The sequence below is a fragment of the Salvia hispanica genome, chromosome 1 (assembly GCF_023119035.1).
Source record: "Salvia hispanica cultivar TCC Black 2014 chromosome 1, UniMelb_Shisp_WGS_1.0, whole genome shotgun sequence".
NCBI lineage: Eukaryota > Viridiplantae > Streptophyta > Magnoliopsida > Lamiales > Lamiaceae > Salvia > Salvia hispanica.
This window is the reverse complement of record NC_062965.1, coordinates 5,724,074-5,745,100: the sequence shown is the minus strand read 5'-3', so window position 1 is coordinate 5,745,100 and position 21,027 is coordinate 5,724,074. Positions and strand designations below refer to the sequence as shown.

The 21,027-nt window shown below is 36.8% G+C and overlaps 2 protein-coding genes and 1 long non-coding RNA gene across 5 annotated transcripts; all 3 read left to right on the top strand.

Moving 5' to 3' along the window:
• The first annotated feature begins 2,932 nt into the window (after positions 1-2,932).
• On the top strand, positions 2,933-8,904 carry LOC125201038 (GTP-binding protein BRASSINAZOLE INSENSITIVE PALE GREEN 2, chloroplastic). Of its 3 annotated transcripts, none has more exons than XM_048098913.1 (6): positions 2,933-3,144; positions 4,023-4,102; positions 4,716-4,883; positions 4,968-6,313; positions 7,537-7,704; positions 8,189-8,904. In XM_048098913.1, the coding sequence occupies exons 3-6, from the start codon at positions 4,778-4,780 to the stop codon at positions 8,540-8,542; spliced, it is 1,974 nt and encodes a 657-aa protein (XP_047954870.1). In that variant the 5' UTR covers positions 2,933-3,144; positions 4,023-4,102; positions 4,716-4,777; the 3' UTR covers positions 8,543-8,904. The 3 variants fall into 3 exon arrangements, with proteins under 3 accessions (XP_047954870.1, XP_047954872.1, XP_047954871.1); XM_048098915.1 differs by having other exon boundaries at positions 4,009-4,102; XM_048098914.1 differs by lacking the exon at positions 4,023-4,102 and having other exon boundaries at positions 2,934-3,144.
• Positions 8,905-10,580: 1,676 nt separating this feature from the next.
• Positions 10,581-13,287, top strand: LOC125207906 (major facilitator superfamily domain-containing protein 12-like). The gene is made up of 13 exons (XM_048107452.1): positions 10,581-10,637; positions 10,758-10,946; positions 11,046-11,115; positions 11,239-11,435; positions 11,522-11,597; positions 11,689-11,772; positions 11,845-11,924; positions 12,013-12,139; positions 12,217-12,276; positions 12,357-12,407; positions 12,493-12,651; positions 12,740-12,872; positions 12,949-13,287. The coding sequence occupies exons 2-13, from the start codon at positions 10,789-10,791 to the stop codon at positions 13,119-13,121; spliced, it is 1,368 nt and encodes a 455-aa protein (XP_047963409.1). The 5' UTR covers positions 10,581-10,637; positions 10,758-10,788; the 3' UTR covers positions 13,122-13,287.
• A 5,685-nt stretch (positions 13,288-18,972) lies between these two features.
• Positions 18,973-19,905, top strand: LOC125186958. The gene is made up of 2 exons (XR_007170546.1): positions 18,973-19,170; positions 19,271-19,905. It is a non-coding gene; the product is annotated as an uncharacterized LOC125186958 (long non-coding RNA).
• Positions 19,906-21,027: the final 1,122 nt, after the last annotated feature.

Here is a 21,027-nt window from a genome sequence, read left to right as displayed (position 1 = left end):
TAAATGTATTATCAACGAAATCTAATTCTGACGATGGGTCCAGGTCACGTTACATGTTGACTAGTTGTGAGCCCTGTGGTATCATTAGAGGGTTGCGAGAGAAATGAATTATGAAATAGAAATAATTAGAAGTAATAGAAACACGATATACATCCGATAAGTAGTGTCATTGTAGAAAGAGCTCACAATATATTTACATATTTATTAAGCAAAAAATTATTTTTAATTCTGAGATTGCAAAGATCGTGTATTTATGATCTTAAATTGCAAATAAATATGAGTTTTGAAATTAAATTTACTAAGATATATATATATATATAAATACTTTAATTAAACATAAATATTGTACAATAGGGTCATATTCTAATGCTTATAGCACCCTAATCCAAAACCAAATCTCCACCCTTAGATTTTAAAATGAGTGGATGAGATTAAATTACGAATCTCAATAAATAGTAGACAAAATATCAACAAAAGGGTAATATCGTCATTATGTTATCATTTGATAATTTTCAAGTGAATTTTTTTATATCAACATAGTGTAGTACAAATATCAACAATATGACATAAGAATATCAACATTAGTACAAGAAAATATCAACACATATTTATTGAGATTTTTACATGGTTTTATTGAGATTTTTTGATGTATTTGTTGATAAAAATCTGGTTATCAACATTTACGAAAACTAAAATAAAAAATATCAAATTTCATCATTCGAACGTCGTCGGAACATATGCAATTGAGATCTCGTTGGAATCCTTATAAAATTATCTTTAATTTGATATATTTTTTGCAAAAAAATAATTTAAATCGAGAGAGTTACGTAAATTTAAAGTTTTAAGATGATTTTAATGAGAGAGAATTGACATTAATACCCTCTAATTTTATTTATTAATTTTCTTAATTAAAAATATAATTCATGTGGCATTATTTCAACCACTAGATCTTCTAATCTAATGGCTAAAATTTAGTCTTAGTTTGGGATTGCTAATTAGTTAGCAATTGATCACTCCCCTTTGTACGATATAATATATACATACAAAAATAGTTGATTTCCCGGCATTCCTTCTCAGCATTGCTTTTGAGCATACCTTCTTACCATAATGTTTTGGTCATACGAACAACGACTGAGATTCAAGGTTAGCAGCCAACCACTTCGGCCAACTAAGTTCCCTCATCTCGATATCAAAATCAACATTTTCTTCCACACCCAAGAGTCCAACTATGGTATAAAAGCAAATTCTAGATCCAATTCCGAACCCGCCCTATGTCCTCTTCCCTTTCCTTCCTTGGACAATTCCACCACGGCAACCGCCCATGTCATTGCCCGAGGTCGCTTGTCCTACGATGACATACAAGAGGCGGTCGGAAAACTCATCCGCAATTATCTCCGGGTCGACAAGCACAGCTAGACCCCATTCCCCAACAATATGGGAGGGGACGAGTTCGTGTGCACACCCGTGATCAAGCTTGTATGGGAAAAGGTTCTAAGAGCTACTGGAATTTCAAATGAAGAGGTGCTCAACAAAATCAAGCATTTCGAATTAAATGTCGATTTGAACATACGGATCGGACACTATTATGTGTATATCTTTGGCAAGGGCCGCATGGCCATAGCTGCCTCGGGGTTTCGGATGATGAAGTTTAATAGTGATGTGGCGGCAACAGAGACGTCTTATCCTTGCGCCATCTGCTCAGAGGAGATCATTGGAACCATGGCGTTTCAGATGCCATGTACTCATTTGTTTCATGTCGAATACATCGTGAAACGGCTGAGGAAGAGTCATTGTTGTCCTACTTGCTACTACGAGATGCCAACCAAAAAATGATTATTTGAAGTTTTATTTCAGCCGTGACGAAGCCACGTTGGGGCCGGGGTACCCATCAATTTATTGATTTAAGTATATACTACCTCCGTCCCCCAAATTTTGACACAGTTTACTATTTTGGTCCGTTCCTGAAAATTTGACACAGTTCACTTTTTGACTATATTTATTTGGTAGTGGACCCCATATTCCACTAATTTATTCATACTCACATTTTATTATAAAACTAATACTTTAAAAGTAGGACTCACATCCCACCAACTTTTTTAATTCACTTTCCATTACATTTCTTAAAACCCGTGTCGGATCAAAGTGCGTCAAAATTTGGGGGACGGAGGTAGTATTACATATGCAAACAACAATTTATAGTATGTCGTATATGTGGCGCAGTTGGTTTGGGATGGCATCTCGTGAACCGGCTGAGACCCATCTTCATTTGTTCTGAGTAACATTTATGTTGGTTATCAAGTTTTGGGCATCAAACAAAAATATGCACAACACTTATAAACTAAAATACTACTACTAGTACTATACTTAGTTACTTACTATTTTGTGGTTATAAAAGTTGGGCCATAAGAGAATTAAACCGCAGACTGCTGGGCTAGTGAAAGAGTAATATAAATCCTTAAATACAAAATCGAATCAAAATGCCCCAACTTAGTGACTTACTAAAAATTACAATACACCTTTAATCTGTCTGCAATTCAATCTGCACCAACCAGTTGATTAGCATAAAAAATGACCATTTATTGTGGATGAGTATTGAATGAGAAATGATTCGATGAATACTATTTTAATTATACGTATATGGTGAGAAAGAAATTTTTAAAAGATGAAAAATGAGACTATTATTCGAAGGTTTAAAAGCATGACGACTCATCGATACGAAAACAATTATCATCTAACGTCTCGTATTTATAATTTTTTCCACCTACTTGATCAAGTTTTGATTCTTTAACTATGCCTAAAAGAAAAATGATGAATAATTAAGAAAGAAAAAGAAAGAGGATTAGTTTAAAAAGCTCATTTAAATCTCAAAAAAAAAGAGAAAGAAATGAAAAACGAGAAAAATAAATAGAGAGCAGGATATGAAAAAGAAAAGGGTAGAGTCATCTAAATTTTGGCTAACTGCATTCATCCATTCACTCGGCTCTCTTTTATCACCGTCGCCGTTATTGCCTCTCCGGCACGACGTCGCTGTCCTCCTTTGTCCCATGTGACCTATCTCCATCTTCCTTCTCTTGTAATGTCCTTGGAAGTGGGATTTAAAGCTTAAAGTTCAACACCTCTAATCCCAAAGCTTGTGAAATTAAGGTAACAGCTGATTCCAACTCACTTATTTTATCCTCTATGCTTGAATTTCAGAATTAAAATGGATGACTCCCGACTCTTGTGAAAGAATGAATATGATTCGGGTACTTGCCTTGGTGGGTTTGTGCTAATTGTTTGGTTTGGGATTTAATTTAATTTAGTCTCTAACCTATAAATTGTAGATGAATTGAAAATAAAAGAGGAACTTTGGAGAAGAATCATGATTTGTTTTGCTGTTGAGTATGAATTGTTTGAGGGAATTACTCAATAAATATGAAGTCACTTGTACTTTGTATTGTGTTCTTGCCCTACTGTACTGGTTAGTTTCGGCCACACCAAAGTGTTGGAAATCATATTATAAAATTTTCTTTCGATATTATCATGTCTTAGGAAGGCCCCTCAAAAAAATTCAACTCATTTCATCAACGTTTGCTATTTTAAAAAATTCCTGCAAAACGTTTGCTAGGATCTGTCACAACCTGGCAAGCTGTAATAAAATGTTCCTAAATCCCTAATCCCTTGGAGTTTTTTGGGATTACCTTTTTCCAAATTAAACTAGACATCAAGAGGTTTCTTGTGGTATAGGGCTCCACTCCTACGTTACTCCGAGCAAAAGCAGTTTATTATTTAAAGATATTGTAATGCAGTGAATGTTAAAAGCTCCAAAAGTTGAAAGAATTAATGAAGGCATGTTAGCCAAGTAAGAGTTAATTTGGAGAAAATTTTCTACTGTGTAGTTGTAATTGTTAAATTGTTTTGAAAAAATTAATGAAGGTATGTTAGCCAAGCAAAAGGTTTAATTGTTTTGAAAATCTTGTTAGAATGTATGAATACTCTACTAGGCTTATGAAGTTCACACCCTTCAAGATTTGTTTTTGCAGATTGAATTGTATACTTATCTGGTCATAGGTGCAGCTGTTGAAGGATCAAGTCACTAGTATTCTAAGTAATTTTTTTAACGGTTAGTCAGTGGCATGTCAAGACTTTTATCAAGGGACTGCTCGATTACTTTCAAAATATTGTCTTTGTTTTACGTTGGTGGATTTGAATAAAAATTAGATCACATCTTTTAAATGAGAAAATGTTTTGAAGTGACATCACTTGTTTGATTATTTCTTTAATTGAATAAGGGGTGTTACAGTTATGATGATTTTTAGTTAATTAATTCAATTAAGAAAAATAGAAATTTCAAAATAAAAATAAAAATGTGTTTATTTGTTTTTTAAAATAATTTTGACTATCACTTAATTCGTAACATGAGAGAATGAGTCGATACAGATATAATTAAGTTGATAGAGATGTATAATGACATAGCATTAATCAAACTATATTTGATTTTAAAATGAAAATTTGGCTAGAGTTGTGAAAAAATTGCTAGTTTTGGACAAGAATTTAAAAAAAACAATACTTCGCCACGGCGACTGCCACCATTCCCAAATTTCTGTTTAATTGACTGTTGTCTGTTGATTATCTCATTATCCATTTTCAGATTTGATTATTTTTTGTTTCGATTTTTTACATAGAATATTTCCATTTAATTTTGGTGTTCATGGGTTTTTATCTTGCTCTCCCAGGTCCTAAACCCTGAATCCTTAAGTTTCAAGAAGGAAAATTACTAAGGTGAAAAGAAACTAGAATGGCAGTTATGCTGTCAACCATTTCTCTATCTTCAAGCACCGTCAACCTATCCTTGAAGAACAGTATTGGAAGAAAACCTTCGTCAAAATATCATCTTTTTACCGGTAAATTTTTCTATGCTTCTTCTTCCATTTCGCTTTTTCAGAATATATGGGCAAAACACGGTAGTCTTAGTCCCTTCTTTACAGGATTGGATATAGGAAGGAAGAAAGAAAAGCATTACAAGAAGGATTTGTGTTTGGTTAGGTGTAGTGGAGCAACTGGTCAGAAACTTGAGAAAAGATATGCGAGTAATTCCAGAAAAGGCGATAAAGGTGTGATTTTGAGCGAAGGGAGAGATGATGATCAGAATTATGGGCCTATATGTCCTGGTTGTGGAGTGTTTATGCAAGATAGAGACCCAAACTTCCCAGGATATTTTCAGGAAAGAGAGAAGAAAGTGAAAAGATCGATTGAAACAATAGAGGATTTATTGGATGAGAATTTTGATGAGTTTGAAGATGATGAGGACTTTAGTGAATTGGAGGAGTTAGATAGTGATGATGACGATGATGACATTAAGGCGAAACTGGAGGAGCTTGAAAAGGATGGGAGTGACTGGGATTCGGATGATTGGGAATCGGAGTTGGAAGATGAGGAGGATGAGTACGCGAAAGAGTTAGATGGATTCGCTCCAGCTGGTGTTGGATATGGCAACACCACGGAGGAGACACTAGAGAAGAGGAAAAGGAAAAAGGTGTCCAAGGCAGAGAAGAAGAGAATCTCCAGGGAGGCTGAACGAGAGATAGTGGAGGTGACAGTTTGTGCGAGGTGCCATTCGCTTAGGAATTATGGGTGTGTTAAGAATCAGGTGGCTGAGAATTTGATACCTGATTTTGATTTTGATCGGTTGATAAGCACGAGATTGATGAAGCCCACGGGGAATGCGGATGCCACTGTGGTGGTTATGGTGGTTGACTGTGTTGATTTTGAGGGGTCGTTCCCTAAACGTGCAGCCAAGTCCTTGTTCAAAGCGCTGGCAGAGGGTCAAGATGGCAAGAATAGTAAAAAGTTGCCAAAGCTTGTTTTGGTAGCTACAAAGGTCGATCTTCTTCCTTCCCAGATTTCACCTGCAAGGTTGGATAGATGGGTCCGGCACCGTGCCAAGGCAAACGGTGCACCTAAGCTTACTGGGGTCTACATGGTTAGTTCTAGGAAAGATTTGGGTGTGAGGAACTTGCTTGCTTTCATCAAGAATTTGGCTGGGCCTAGAGGGAATGTATGGGTTATTGGATCTCAGAATGCTGGGAAGTCAACATTGATCAATGCATTTTCCAAGAAAGAAGGTGTGAAGGTTGCAAAGCTGACAGAAGCTCCAATTCCTGGAACAACACTTGGGATACTGAGGATTGGAGGGATTCTGCCTGCTAAGGCAAAGATGTACGACACTCCGGGGCTTTTGCACCCGTATTTAATGTCTATGAGATTGAACAGGGATGAGCAAAAAATGGCCGAGATACGGAAAGAGCTTCAGCCCAGAACTTTTAGAATAAAGGCAAGTTATTCAATACCTAGACTTTTGGTAATACCCTTAGCAACTATAGATGACTATTGACTGCTCTAACATAGATATAAGAATATTAACTGTCTAATGAGTAATGAGGAAGAAGCTTCTTTAGTGTTACTAGCTGATTTTTCACTTTGAGCAAGGTGAGAAGTAGAAGGGTCATCTCTTAGATGAGATAGTGTAAGCTGGGAAATGCCATAATCCATATATTTTTATCCCTGGAAGGCTGAAATTGAGAGTCTTGGAGGGGTCGAGGCAGTATGAACAGAGAACTAAGTTGGATAAGTGTATGATTATGTCACCAAAGAAACTCAGTTTATGTTTTCCCTTAAACAAGTAAACAACTTAACTTCAAGTAGAAGAAACTGTATACTTTCCTTCAACCCATGTTGGTCCCCTTCTAAGTGTGTTACTTTTTGTGCCACATCTTGTAATGAACAATATTGCTGTTTATGTTGAAAGTGCTAGTCTATGAGGTGGCAAGAATATATGTGCCAAAAACCCAATTACTGTACCAATGCATCATGTAATAAGCTGAAAATATTATATAGTTGTCCATTTGTCTATCTGATAATCTATCTTTTGTCGTGACCTCCCGTTTCTTTATTCTGTTTCTTTCTACTTGACATGATTAGTGTTTCAATTGCACTCCTTATATGATCTCTCTCTCTTATCTCTTTTGATAGCACCTTTTAGTTGTCATAGCATTGTGATCGAGGTCTAGTTATAGAGGACGTTCCTGTTCTGTTCTGTTCCCTCTGTTCCTTTAGTTGTTAATTAATTTCTGTTTGTTTATTGTGTCTAAGGATTCTAGTTAGTAGTTTGTTAGAGATAGGGAATATATTTGAAAAAGTCAAGATAGAGTTTTATTTATATTATGAGTCTATCTGTAGAGTCTTATAACTAAGGCTTTGTTTCCTACTTGTGAATTGTCAATTGTCCAGAAAAATACTTTCTAGTTCAGCGATTCCTGTAGCCCTCTTCGGAGGTGTTTAGCCCTTTTTGGAGGTGGCTTTTTCAGAGGAGATTTATCTTTTGTAATTTATTTTCAAAAGTCCAGTTCCAGTCCAACTAGTGGTGGTTTTTCTCTGTTCCTTCTTCTTTTTCCAGTGTTTTTGTCTTGGTTTCCAGCAACCAGCCGCCTTAACTAACACATTGTTGATCATATGCTATATCAAGCTTAGCTTAATGATTATTTTAACCACATGCAGGCTGGTCAAACTATACATGTTGGTGGCTTAGTCAGACTTGATCTTGACCAGGCTTCTGTACAAACTATCTACGTAACAATCTGGGCATCAAATAGTGTGTCTCTTCACCTGGGAAAGACAGAAAATGCTGATGAGACAAAGAACAAGCATGCTGGAATTAGATTGCAGGTGAGAGCCCGGGTTAGTTAAATGGAATAACTTAAGCATGTTGGTTTTTAGTTTTACCTCAATTACTTTTTGAACTAATAAGTGGTTCTTATTAAGTATACATTACTTGCATTCGATATATCAATGACCCTCTGAGTTTAAAATCTTCTCGAATGGTTCCACTTATTTCACAACTTCATTAATTATTAGTTGGAGTATAATTTTACATGAGAAAGTCTCTTCTAATTGGAACTAGTCTTTTAGTCATTTATACTGGCCAGTTTGCTCCCGTAAATATTTCATTAGATGTTATCTTCTCACTTTTAGCCCCCTTTGCCTTGTTTCAAATTTTGCTCATTTAGTTTTATTTTAGTTTATCCTTTCTTTTTCACACTGTATTAGCCCTATTTTATGATTTGCAGAGCAACCATATATACTCATGTGGTTACAGTTTTGATATAAAGAACACATTATGACAATTTTTTTGGTTTCATACGTATTTCAGCCGCCTATTGGGGAAGACAGGGTCCCTGAATTGGGTGAATGGGTGAAAAGAGATATTAAAGCATCTGGAACAAGCTGGGACGTGAACAGTGTCGATGTTGCAGTGGCTGGATTGGGTTGGTTCTCGATAGGCTTGAAAGGTGAAGCACAGTTAAGCCTGTGGACGTATGACGGCATCCAAATCACTCTGCGGGAGCCTCTGGTGCTTGATCGGGCATCATCTCTTGAGCGGCCTGGCTTTTGGCTGCCAAAGGCTATATCTGAGGCCATCGGGAAGCAGAATAAACTCGAAGCTAAATCTAAGAGAGAGGATGGAGATGAAAGTGCAGATTTGCTTTCTGAATTACCTATTTGAGAAGAAACATAACAATTTTGGAACAGGTGCAGAACTTGTGGTACAACCACATGAAACCTAGAATATGAAGTAGTATTATAGTTGATGTATTCTCTGCAGCGGATGCTTGTTCTGGCAAGTTTTTCTCCGAGTGTTCACCTTAATATTTAAGCCATGTGTGCGTTGGGAATTTTGGTGCTGTCTATCGAGCTAATGAACACCCGATGGTGCTTCGGTGTTAGCCAAAGAAGGGTCTTGTCAGGGACCTGAAGTAGGGTTCGGTCTATTCTTTTTCTGTATCCTAGTTCTTGAATCTTGATCTTGTATTATACTACCTCGATTTCTTTTTGTATTGATAAATGAATAGAAATTTAAAGGTGTCACAGTGGACCTAGGACCTTTGGGATTAGACATTAAGCACACCACCACTGTGCCAACACGCAAAATATTTATACAAAAAGTTTGGATACTGGATTCTTTTATCTAACTTTGAGCTTATGCATGGCATGTGATTGATTAAAATTAGCAAGTAATCAGTGTTCAGACTGCATATCTTGTTGCTTCTTCCTTCAATTGAGGTTGATTATACCCAACAGAATATTATCTGGCTATAATATGCCTGAGGCATATTCATAATTTGAAATTGCATGATTATCTGGCTATACTCAATGTGTGTATTTTAATTGCATGATTTAAGAAGTAGTGACAGTAGTGACAGTAGGAGTCAATATTATTGTAGGCACGAGTTTTAAGAAATGTAAGGAATAGTGGGTTGAAAAAGTTAGTGGAATATGAGATCCACTTTTTTATATTGGTTTCATAATAAAATATGAGTGAAGTGAGTTAGTGGAATGTGAGCTTCATTTCATTTATGGTAAAAATCAAGTCTGATATTGAGGGTAAGACCAAAATAGTAAAGTGTTATTCTTATTGTGCAATGAAGGGAGTAATATATAGTAGTGATAAATATATATAATTAGACTTTTTTAGGTATTTTATATTTAAATCAGGTTAATAATTATTGATTATTTTGAAACGAATTAATATGTCATAGTTGCATAATTTAGGAAAAGATTAACCTTTCCAAGTCAGATATTTAGACAGTTGGCCATATCGTAAGAGAATATTTCAAATTAAATAAAACATGAATGTATATTATGTATAAATATTTCATATCACCTTACTGTTTTGTCTTTAAAGTTTACAAAACCAACGTATTACGATTCTGAAGTTAATTTGTGATCTCTTGAAACTGGAATAGTGGAAGTGTTAAAAATGAGATATATTTCTCAAGACTGGAAGCTTAATTATATTGAATGAGTATGAAAATCAGGATATTAATTAATTTGTTTACATTATTAGACTTCTATTACCGCTGCAAATAGAAGCATATGAAAATTCTACAATAAATAGTTCAATTCCCACTGATTTTACTATTTTTTAGGGTAAAAGTTTATATTACAATGATGTATTTAAAAAATTATAATAGTAGTATCAATTTGCATAAATATAGTTCGATACAATATAAATATACAAACAAATATATTTACTATTATAATTTATGTTATAGTAGATTTTGAAACACCCCATTTGAAGACACGTTAATTAAATTGAAGATTTGATCGATTATATTTTAAGAAGAGCCTCTATGAATTCAGAGAAAGTGAAAATGGAAAATATTATTCCGGGATAAGGATTGTCATTTATTTGTTCCTTTTTTCCTATGCAGATTCCATAAATAAATACTACTACTAAATAACTTACTATAATAAAGTAATTTCCAATCCATATTGATTATTCTGGTTATTAAGTAGTACTATTAGGAATTTAGTAAAGTAATACTATGAAAAAGAGACTTGGAAATATTCTGTATTTCATTCACCAATCAATATACATCCACAGTAGCTATATATAGCAATGATGAGAAGGATCTAGAAATATGAACAAACTCTTAATCATTAAATAAATGACAAAACCAAACAAACAAAGAGAGAAAGAGCATGATTCTTGAGATATAATATAATCAGTTAGCATTTTCCTTGTATTTTTCCACACTAACATTAAGTGACCATACTGTAGAGTTGAAATGGGAATCTAAATCATCACAGTGACAGAGGTATGAAATCAAACTCTTCTAAGATATTGAATTTTTCTGCAGCATTCAGTTTTACTATGAATCTATGATGCATGGGTGGCTGAAGAAGCTTTTGATTTATCAAATGGCTGTAACTTGCAGGAACTCACCACATCTTGCCTTGTAAAACAGCATGACTGGGGCCTTTACTGATGATGATTCGTGCACCAAGCCCGTTGGGAGATGCGCTGTCCTCTACTACGGTGTGGGACACATGCTGAATGATATAACATCTGCTTGTTGGTTTACATATCTCTTAGTGTTCATGACCGACATCGGCCTATCCCCAAGGTTTGGACTTTGCTTCTCACTCCCTATGCTTCTCTTTTGTAGTTGTTGTTTTGGTGGTTTCTCATGTTTGAGATGTATGCATTGGCCTTCTCTTCATAGTGATGCTGCCATTGTCATGCTCTCCGGTCAAATTGCTGATGGCTTCATGACTGTATTTTCGGGTGAACTGGTACGTGTATAAACTATTTTATAACTTCATTTATGTCTGCATAAACTTACAAAATTATCAGATTTCTGCTCTGAAGTGCTAGAGTATGTAAAGGTGATAATCTCGGGTTTCTTTTTCTCTTAGATCGACAGGTACGGGAGCTTCAAGCTATGGCATGCTGCGGGATCTCTTTTGGTTGCAGCTTCATTTTCTTCCGTCTTTGGTGGCTGCATGCCTTGCAAAATCATAGGGTCGTATTCATCGAGTGCACAAACCATCAGTTATAGCGTCTTCGCTGCAATTTTCAATATTGGCTGGGCTGCTACTCAAATTTCACACATGTAATCCAAGTCTTTTATCGTATTCTTAATAATGTCTTCTTCACGTTCAAGTTTCACGCCTGTAACCAAGCCTGCTCTTGTTGAAGGTCAATGGTGAACTGCATCACCCTGAATTCAACAAGCCGAGTAGTTATGACCAGTTGTCGTAATGCCTTCACAATGGTTACAAGTTCTACTATGCTTTCATCCATTATATTAGTATAATTTCACATGTTCATCTTCTCTGATTTCCTGAACTTCGTTTTTGCTTTAGGTTGCGAACCTTAGTCTTTATGCTGTTGCTTTTGTCGTATTCAAGTTCAATACTAGGCGTTCGATTATTGAAGTTGAATATCAGGTATGTAAAATTCCAGTACATTTTCTAGGTACTTTTATCCGTCTGCTTTTTCATTTCGTTTTATCATTTCAGTACCGCTGGATAGCTTATTCATCAATCTTCATTGGTTGCTGTTTTGTCGCTATATTTTATCTCGGAACTGCAGAGCCAAGGTTAGTAACATATGTTGAAATTCAGGTTTATCAGCTGAAATTAGTACCTCAAGTTTAGACATGTTAAGTTTGGATTCCATTTGTGCAGATTAAAAAGAGGAGCTGGTGAAAAAGGTTATGCCAGAATTTCTTGGACATACTGGTTTCGTAAGTTGTTATACCACCAAGTAGCACTAGTATACGTGCTAACTAGACTTGTCACAAATGTATCACAGGTTAGCATATACTAGAGTGACTGGGTTAAAAATTTGCCTACATCCTTATTTATCAGTTTATTTTCGTGGTGAAACAGGCATTTCTTGCTTTTTATGTTGTCAATGAGCTGAATATGGACCAATCTTCCAAAGCTGTGGTACAATATTCAAGTGATTTCTAGTATATAAAAAAAATATATTTGATGTCTTGTAATATGTCCAAAATTTGTGTGGCTAGGTGCCCGCGGTCATCTTTGTATGCAGCTTTGTCACATCAATCATCCTACAGGTTCGATTGAAACCAAATTACCTCTGAATTTCTTACTCATTCGATCAACTTAACATCTTTCCACTAACGCTCGTTGTTTACATAGGAGATGGCGTGGAGTAGTCATAGGTTGAAGGTTGCCTATTCCGCTGGGGGCCTTCTGTGGATGATTTCTGGTGTTTTCATCCTCTTTTTGCCGAGCAGCATGAAAGATTTCATGTACCTTATATCAGTAGTGATTGGAGTGGCAAATGCCTTGATGTTGGTACGCAGCATGTGATTGTATTTGTGTTTTTTTTATGAGATTGTCCGTCACATTTCTTGACAATGGGCTTAATTCGTTGAATGACCAGGTGTCCGGGATGAGCATGCAGAGCTTCCTAGTCGGTGGAGATCTCAACGGATGTGCCTTTGTGTACGGATCATTGAGCTTTTTGGACAAAATAATATGTGGAATAGCATTAACCGTTCTTGAGTCATATCAAAGTAAGCCTCTACAAACTAGTTTGTAATGGCTGATTGTTTCCATATGTTTGGTTGCTTAGATTCACTTATTGTGCAGGCTCAACTCCGGACGAAGTGCATAAAGACAATCCCATATTCGCGCTGTCTGCCACCAGATACGGGCTCGGGCTTGTTCCAGCCGTCTCTGCACTGGCTGGTATACTAGTGACACTTAGCATGGATCTTCCCGAAACGACCATATCACCTCTACTTGCTCCTCTGTTGGAATAGCTCAAAGATGATTATATATTCTTCAAGTCATATAACTGAACTAATAGCTTTTTGACTCAAATTTGATCACTGAACAACTGATGCTTGTGCTTAAGGCATATCATGGTTCACAGTCTTGGCAGTCAGGATCATTGGTTAATTTCGTGCCGCCAGTTCTTGATTTGATAGCGACTCGTTTCACTACATGTGTCGTTTAATGTTAACGGACATGCTTATTGCTACTGGTTTGTGTTTGCACAGCCAATGTTATTTTTTGTGGTTTGCTTCTGTCTTGTTGAATTTCAAAGGAAATACTAATTGTTACTATATGTTAGATTAGTGTTGTTTTTTATGTGTAGCAGATGCCTAGCTAGGGACAACCTCAAGATTTTAGTGCCTGATTTAGGGCATTTGTGATCAGAAATGGACAGGGTTATCTTGAACCACATTTTTTCTGAAATATCTATGTCCTTTTTGAGGGGACTATATTTCTTGTTTTCATCTCTCCACAATTGCATGATACAATGAAATGTCTCATAAAGAAAGTTGGTAACTTGGGTGCTCAATGTCTAAATCAACTGCTACTAGTCATAACAAATGGCTCATTATAATTTAGAAAGAATAATTAATCTATTAAAAATTTAAAATTCAATAGTGTAGACAAATGGTACTCCGTATATTTTTATTTTAAGAGTTTGGAGGTCAATTGTCCCAATGTTTTCACTTGCTTTTTTATTGTAAAATTGCTGATGTTCAATTTTTATGTTCTATTTATTTGAGCGGTATCTATATCCTACATCAAATTGACTATTAAAGAGTTAGAAAAAAATATACAGTAGTATGTCACTAGTTTGAATATTTCGCCTTTGCTTAAAACTTTTCATTATAATGGCTGAAAGATTTTAGACGTATGAGTAAAATATTTTATGTAAAAAATCTAATCATGACTAATTCAATTATTTAGACTTTATTTTAAATTAATCTGATTTATGGATTTATATAAATTAATACTTGTACATTTATTTTGTTCAAGCTATCATTTTGATGCATGCAAAGGAAGGAAAGATGATCGATGACACAGAGTAGCAACTGGTCGACGTTTTCTAAAGTTGAGGGCCTAGTTAGTTCAATTGTTTGACATTCATGAACTGGATGAATTAGATGAATAACCTCTTGCATCTCCTTTAATAGCAAATGTAATCATCATGATCCACATTCAAGAAATGAAATCATAAGACTCCATCTGTCCAGAAGCATTTTCTTTTCGGCAAATTTTTTTATATAATGTTGTTTTGTGTGTTAAGTGGAGAGACAACAAAGTAAAAGAAAGAATAAAGTAGAGATTATGTTGTTTTCATTTTAAGTGGAACACGTTTCACATTTAGTGGGACGGAGGATTGGAGTAGTATTAGTATTAATATTATTCATTCTTCGTTAAACACACTTTACATCCCCCAATCCACTCCCTCAAACACATTAGTCCCAAGTTCTTTTTGGTTGTTATCGACGGTCTTCTCCGATCAAAAATAATCATGGACTATCTGGCAACTTTGTTTTAGTATCAAGGTGGCCTTCCGGCACCCCAAAATCACTACGATTCACAACCTTTATGAACTTTTTGGCAAATCTCTACATATCATCATAGATGAACTAGCGTTGACTATGAACAGCTCGTACAACATTCGCGCACAATCTATGATGGACTTGAAGGAAGAAATGACAATCTCGGAGCAACAACACTACAAATTGTGAAAAAAGTAAGGGAAAATCTTGCATTGACAGAGAAAAGATGAACGGGTTGCCATGCCCACTCACTTTTCACTACCAATAAGAGCATCTACATTCATGCTCTTGCCAAATAGTATGGATGTGGGCTCGAACCTATTGAAGAAAACAAGCTCTAAGTGGAAGTTCTTCTCTTGTTTTTGGTATCGGCCATAGAAGAGGGAAGAGTAGTGTATAAGAGATAGATTGTAGGAAATTGTGTGTTGTATATTCTTCGGTTCTTACTACTCTTTATATAGAGTTTTACATATGTGTATATGGTATGATTTCCTAGAATTAATTTACAATCAATTGCTCAATCAATTTATACTGATTTAATTCTATTTCCTTCCTTGGATGATTCTGATCTTTACTCCTTTGTTAACACTCCCCCTCAAGTTGAGTGGTGGGATCTCCGAAGCTCAACTTGCACAGAACGCTGGAGAAGCTCTTCGAATTGACCACTTTGGTGAGGATGTCCGCCAACTGATCTTCAGATCGTACAAAGGGTAGTTCCACAGCTCCGCTCTCAATATTTTCCTTGATGAAGTGCCTATCAACTTCCACATGTTTGGTTCTGTCGTGTTGTACTGGGTTCTCAGATATACTAATTGCAGCCTTGTTATCATAAAACAACTGACTTTTTCCTTGTGGCAATCCAATCTCCTTCATCAATCTTCTTAGCCATAAAATTTCCATCAATCCACTCTTGATACCTCTGAACTCTGCTTCGGCACTAGATAGTGCAACTACTTTCTGTTTTTTACTCCTCCAAGTAACTAGATTACCTTCAACAAAGGTGAAGTAACCCCCTGTTGATTTCCGATCAATTGGATTGTTTGCCCAGTCTGCATCTGTGTATCCATAGATCCCTCGATGCTTATTTCTTTTGAACAATACTCCATGTCCAACTGTTCCTTTTAGATATCTCACGATTCTTAGCGCAGCTTCATAGTGATCCTTCTGTGGTTGGTGCATGAACTGGCTCACAATGCCTACTGCATAAGCAATATCAGGTCTGGTGTGAGACAGATATATGAGTTTTCCTACCAAGCGCTGATATTTGCTCTGACTTACTGGTTCTGCTCCTTCCACGATCTGCAGTCCGTGGTTCACTAGAATTGGTGTGTCGACTGTTTGCAGTCTAGTAACCCCGTCTCAGCAAGAATATCCAGTATGTACTTCTTCTGCCTTAGAAAAATACCTCCTTCCGACCTTAATACTTCTATCCCCAAGAAATACTTAAGGTTTCCCAAGTTCTTCATCTCGAATTCTTGTGATAGGCCCTCCTTGAGCCTTTCAATTTCTTCAGTATCATCACCAGTAATGATCATATCATCTACATAGATGATCAGACAGGTTATTCGACCATCTCTTTTCTTTAAAAACAAGGTATGATCTGAGTTGCTCTGTTTGAATCCGTACTTTGTCATAGCCTCAGTAAACCTCCCAAACCAAACTCTAGGTGACTGCTTGAGTCCATACAGGGTCTTTCGTAGTCGGCATCCTTCTCCTTTACTGTAACCATCGGAAAAACCGGGGGGAGCCTCCATGTATACCTCTCTTTTCAATTCTCCGTGCAGGAATGCATTCGTAACATCAAACTGATGTAAGGGCCAGTCTCTGTTCGCAGCTACTGAAAGTAGAACTCGGATAGTATTCATTTTCGCCACTGGGGAGAATGTCTCGTCATAGTCTATTCCGTAGGTCTGTGTATATCCCTTTGCAACTAATCGTGCTTTATATCTTTCAATAGAGCCACCAGGTCGACGTTTAATTGTAAATACCCACTTGCATCCGACTGCCTTCTTTCCATCAGGTATCATGCACTTTTCCAAGGTGCCATTTCTTTCCAGTGCTCCCATCTCTTTCTGCATTGCTTCTCTCCAATGCTTGTGCCTCCAGGCCTCCTCCACAGTACACGGGATTTCTTCTTCTTCATACAGCGCTGCCTCAAACGCATGAGCCATTTCTGAGAGGTGATTCTTGGCCAGAAAGGCTTTTGAGTATTTTGCCTTTGTGTGAATGTCAGGACTGTATCTTTTCGGTGGAACTCCCCTGTTTAATCTTGAGGGTAATTTGTACCCCCCAACTCCTTCACTAATCTGCTCCTCGAGCAAATCACAAATCTCAGGTTCATCTGGACTCTCTTCCCCTGAGTCTATACCTGTCTCTTGATTCCCTTCAGTAACATTGTTAGTACAATTAAGAGAGCTTCTTTCAGGTGTAGTAGAGTCTACAGAAGGACTTACAGTGGATATCAGTGAGGGAGTATTCTGGACAGTGGCATTGGGCGTTGGGGCCTGTATATGTGAGATTTGCTCGGCAGTTTTGTCATCCTCCTCTGCTTCCTCTGCCAGGTTTGCTGGTGCATGATAAACTGGAATTGGTGGACAGCTTAGTGGGTCGACCTTACTACCACTCTCCCCTTGACCACTAAGATGGCTAAAGTAGTAGTCTGTTTCGAGGAAATCGCAGTTCATTGTGGTGAACAGACGATTAGATTAAGGATCAAAACATCTATATCCTTTTTGGTTTACTCCATATCCCACAAAGACACATTTGACTGCACATGGAGATAATTTGGTTCTTTCGTGTTTTGGAATGTGGACAAAAACTGAACAGCCAAACACCCGAGGTCGAAGGGTTAAAGGTAATGGGATTTGCGCTAGTGTCGAGAGGATCTCTAGCGGGGTTTTCAAGTTTAGTGAGCTCGAAGGTAGTCTGTTTGATAGGTAGACTGAGGAGGCCACTGCTTTAGGCCAAAATTTTCTTGGGGTGTTGGATTCGATAAGCATAGCACGAGCCATTTCTAAAAGGGTTCTGTTTTTCCTCTCTGACACTTCGTTTTGTTCTGGGGTATATGGGCAGGTAGTTTGGTGTACAAGGCCTTTATCGTGACAGAACTGTTTCATATCACAGTTCACCAATTCTCCTCCATTATCTGATCGAAGAGTTTTTATTAGGGGTGGGTCGATATGATATATCGTATCGAAAATGTTGTATCGTGTTTCGTATCAAAAATATCGATATGAAAGAATTTCATATCGTTATCGTATCGAAAGTTTTGATATAAGAACTTTCGATATGGATAATATCAATATCGTTATCGTATCGATATTTCGATATATCAATGAGTGAAATGCTGGAAGGGTTCACTTTTTTGTTTCATAAAGTATACCCACGTCATACGAGTACAATCATCCACAAAAAGAAGAAAATATTTAAAACCTTGCCCCCCTAAAACCGGTGAAGGACCCCAAACATCAGAATGGACAAGAGAAAACAAATAATCAACTCTGGTATTATTTGATTTGTAGGTTTGTCTGTGGCTTTTGGCCAAAATACAGGTTTCACAATACAAATCCTTACTGAATTTAGGATAAAGCAATTTTAAATAACCCGACGAAGGATGTCCTAGACGGCGGTGCCACAACCAAGCCTCCCTGTCAGCCGTCCCGTGAGCCATCATAGCATTTCCGTGTTGCTCTATCTCATCCACATAATACATCCCATTCCGCTCAGTGCCACGTCCAATAATTTTCCCTGTCCTGATATCCTGCAAAAGGCAGAAATTGGGTTGCATTAGGAGAGTGCAATTCAACTCTTTAGTCACATGACTAATCGATAGCAATTTATGTGACATAGAGGGGACATATAAGCAATTAGACAATGTCAAACTGGGTGAGATTTTAACAGTTCCCGCTCCCTCTACTATCGTCAACTCTCCGTTTGCATTTTGAATGTGACTTTTTGGTGCCCTGTGCATACTAGATATATCAGATTTATCAAAAGTTATAGTATCTGTAGCTCCACAATCAAAAATCCATTTGTGATTCTTGGCATCAGAGGATATGGGCAAAGCATATGATTCGGGCAAATTATCGGACAAATTTTCGAGTGGCTGAAATTTATTCTGGCAAAGTAATGGGGCAGATTTGGGATTTTTAAAAACGAGAGGCTGAGTTTCGAATTTTATGGATCTTTGGGGTTGATTCATGGGATATTTAATAGGTTGGGGTGCATTTCCTAATTTTTCAAAAAAGGTAGGGCTTGAGGGTAAACCCCCAAACCCTAACTTACCCCCATCCGCCTCCACTCCATTTCCGCCATTTGCGAAGGAAACTGTACCAAGGGTTATCTCCTCCGGCCCTTGCTGGCTGCCGCCTCGGATTGTTGTGGCCTCGGTGTTGCTCCCGGCGGTGGCAGCCGGCTCTCCCCCTCTGTTCGCGATGACAGCTACTCCTCTTCCCCCTCGAAACGACGCTTGATTCTGTTTAGATTTGCAACCCTCCCACCATTCCGGGTAACCATGGAGTTCGAAACATGTTTCCCGAGTATGCTTTTTCTTTCCACAGTGATTACATGTGAGCTTCAATTTCTCCTCCTCCGTTTTCTTGCTCCAGTTACCGCCAGTATTTCCGCCGCTTCGTTGAAGGGGATTTCGGTGAGCGGCTTGATTCGGCCATGGCTGCCTTGTAATGAGTCCAGCCGCGACTCCATGTGTAGCCCCGGTATCCCTTGATTTCAGAACGCTCGCTTTGGTGTCCTCCCTCCGAAGGATTCCGTATGCTACTTCTACGGATGGTAGTGGATCCAATCTAAGTATTTCTTTCTTGATCCCTTCGTACTTGTCGTTTAGGACTACGAGCAGTTGGTATAGTCTCTGTTCTTCTTTCTCGGCATTATGGATTTCAATACCCTCTGGGAGTTTCATCCGATTGGGTTGTTTCTGGTCGATGGAGACCCATAGATCATTGAGGATTGTTTGGTGATTTGAACAGGGTCTGCCGGATTTTGGCCTTTTGGTTTGAGATTGGTCCGAGACAGTGATGAGACTTCTTTGAGTCTCACCCCTGCTCTGATACCATCTTGATTTTGGTATTGGCCATAGAAGAGGGAAGAGTAGTGTATAAGAGATAGATTGTAGGAAATTGTGTGTTGTATATTCATCGGTTCTTACTATTCTTTATGTAGAGTTTTACATATGTGTATATGGTATGATTTCCTAGAATCAATTTACAATCAATTGCTCAATCAATTTATACTGATTTAATTCTATTTCCTTCCTTGATGATTCTGATCTTTATTCATTTGTTAACAGAAGATAACAAGAATGCTTTGCCATTGCATCTTCAAATGGAAAATGTGTTGTGCCAATCCATTTTGTGTCCTACTTAATTACGAACTGTTGATATTATATGAGACTTGATCAATATCAAGATCACGTGTCTACATCGACAAGCAAGTGTTTGTGTGTTGTATTTTTCGGAAAAATTGTAAAAATAAATATTAAATGTTTCACCAGTCAATACACCTAAAGCTTAAAGTAGAGATTAATACATCTGTGGTACCCATACATTCAAATTAAATGATGTAAGCGCCACATAACAGCTTTGGTTTTTAGATAGCCACATAATAACGTTATCGATAAATCTTTTGTTGCATCAACACAAATGCAAATAAATACTCCTATAGTAATATAATAATATAATATCAGTGCAGAAAGACCAAGAAAAAAAAAAAGGAATGAGCTATGCTATGAGCAATTGAAGATGACCCCAGTGGTTAATATTTTGAAATTTAATAAGTTCATAAAATGTTACTTATATAAATTAGAATGGGAAATTTCTTTTTGAGAGAAAATAGAAGATGCTTGAAATTAAAGTTTATATACTAAAAACAACTACTCCCTCTGTTTCTTCATAGTTGAGTCATTTTTCCATTTCGGGAAGTTTCTTCATAGTTGAGTCATTTCCATATATGGTAACTTTTTTCTCTTTCTTACTTTACTCTCTCTTACTTTATTCTCTCTACTTTATTCACTTTATACTTTATTCTTTCTACCTTTTCTATCCCTCTTACTTTTTTTATCTATTTATTTAACACACCCAACATTCATTTCTAAAACTTCGTGCCGAAAAGTTCCGCCTCAACTATAAAGAAACGGAGAGAGTAATTATTACAGAAAAACAATTAATTATTACAGTAAAAAATTTGCTTACAGTAAACGAACTTATTTATGGAGAAATTATAAATTATTAAACCTTATGTTTAGAAACTTTTTTAAATATTTATTTTACTATATTTTTTTAGAACTTAGAACCTGATGAAATAGGGGTAATTACACCTTATATACAAAATGTTTCGTCATTGTTTCAAT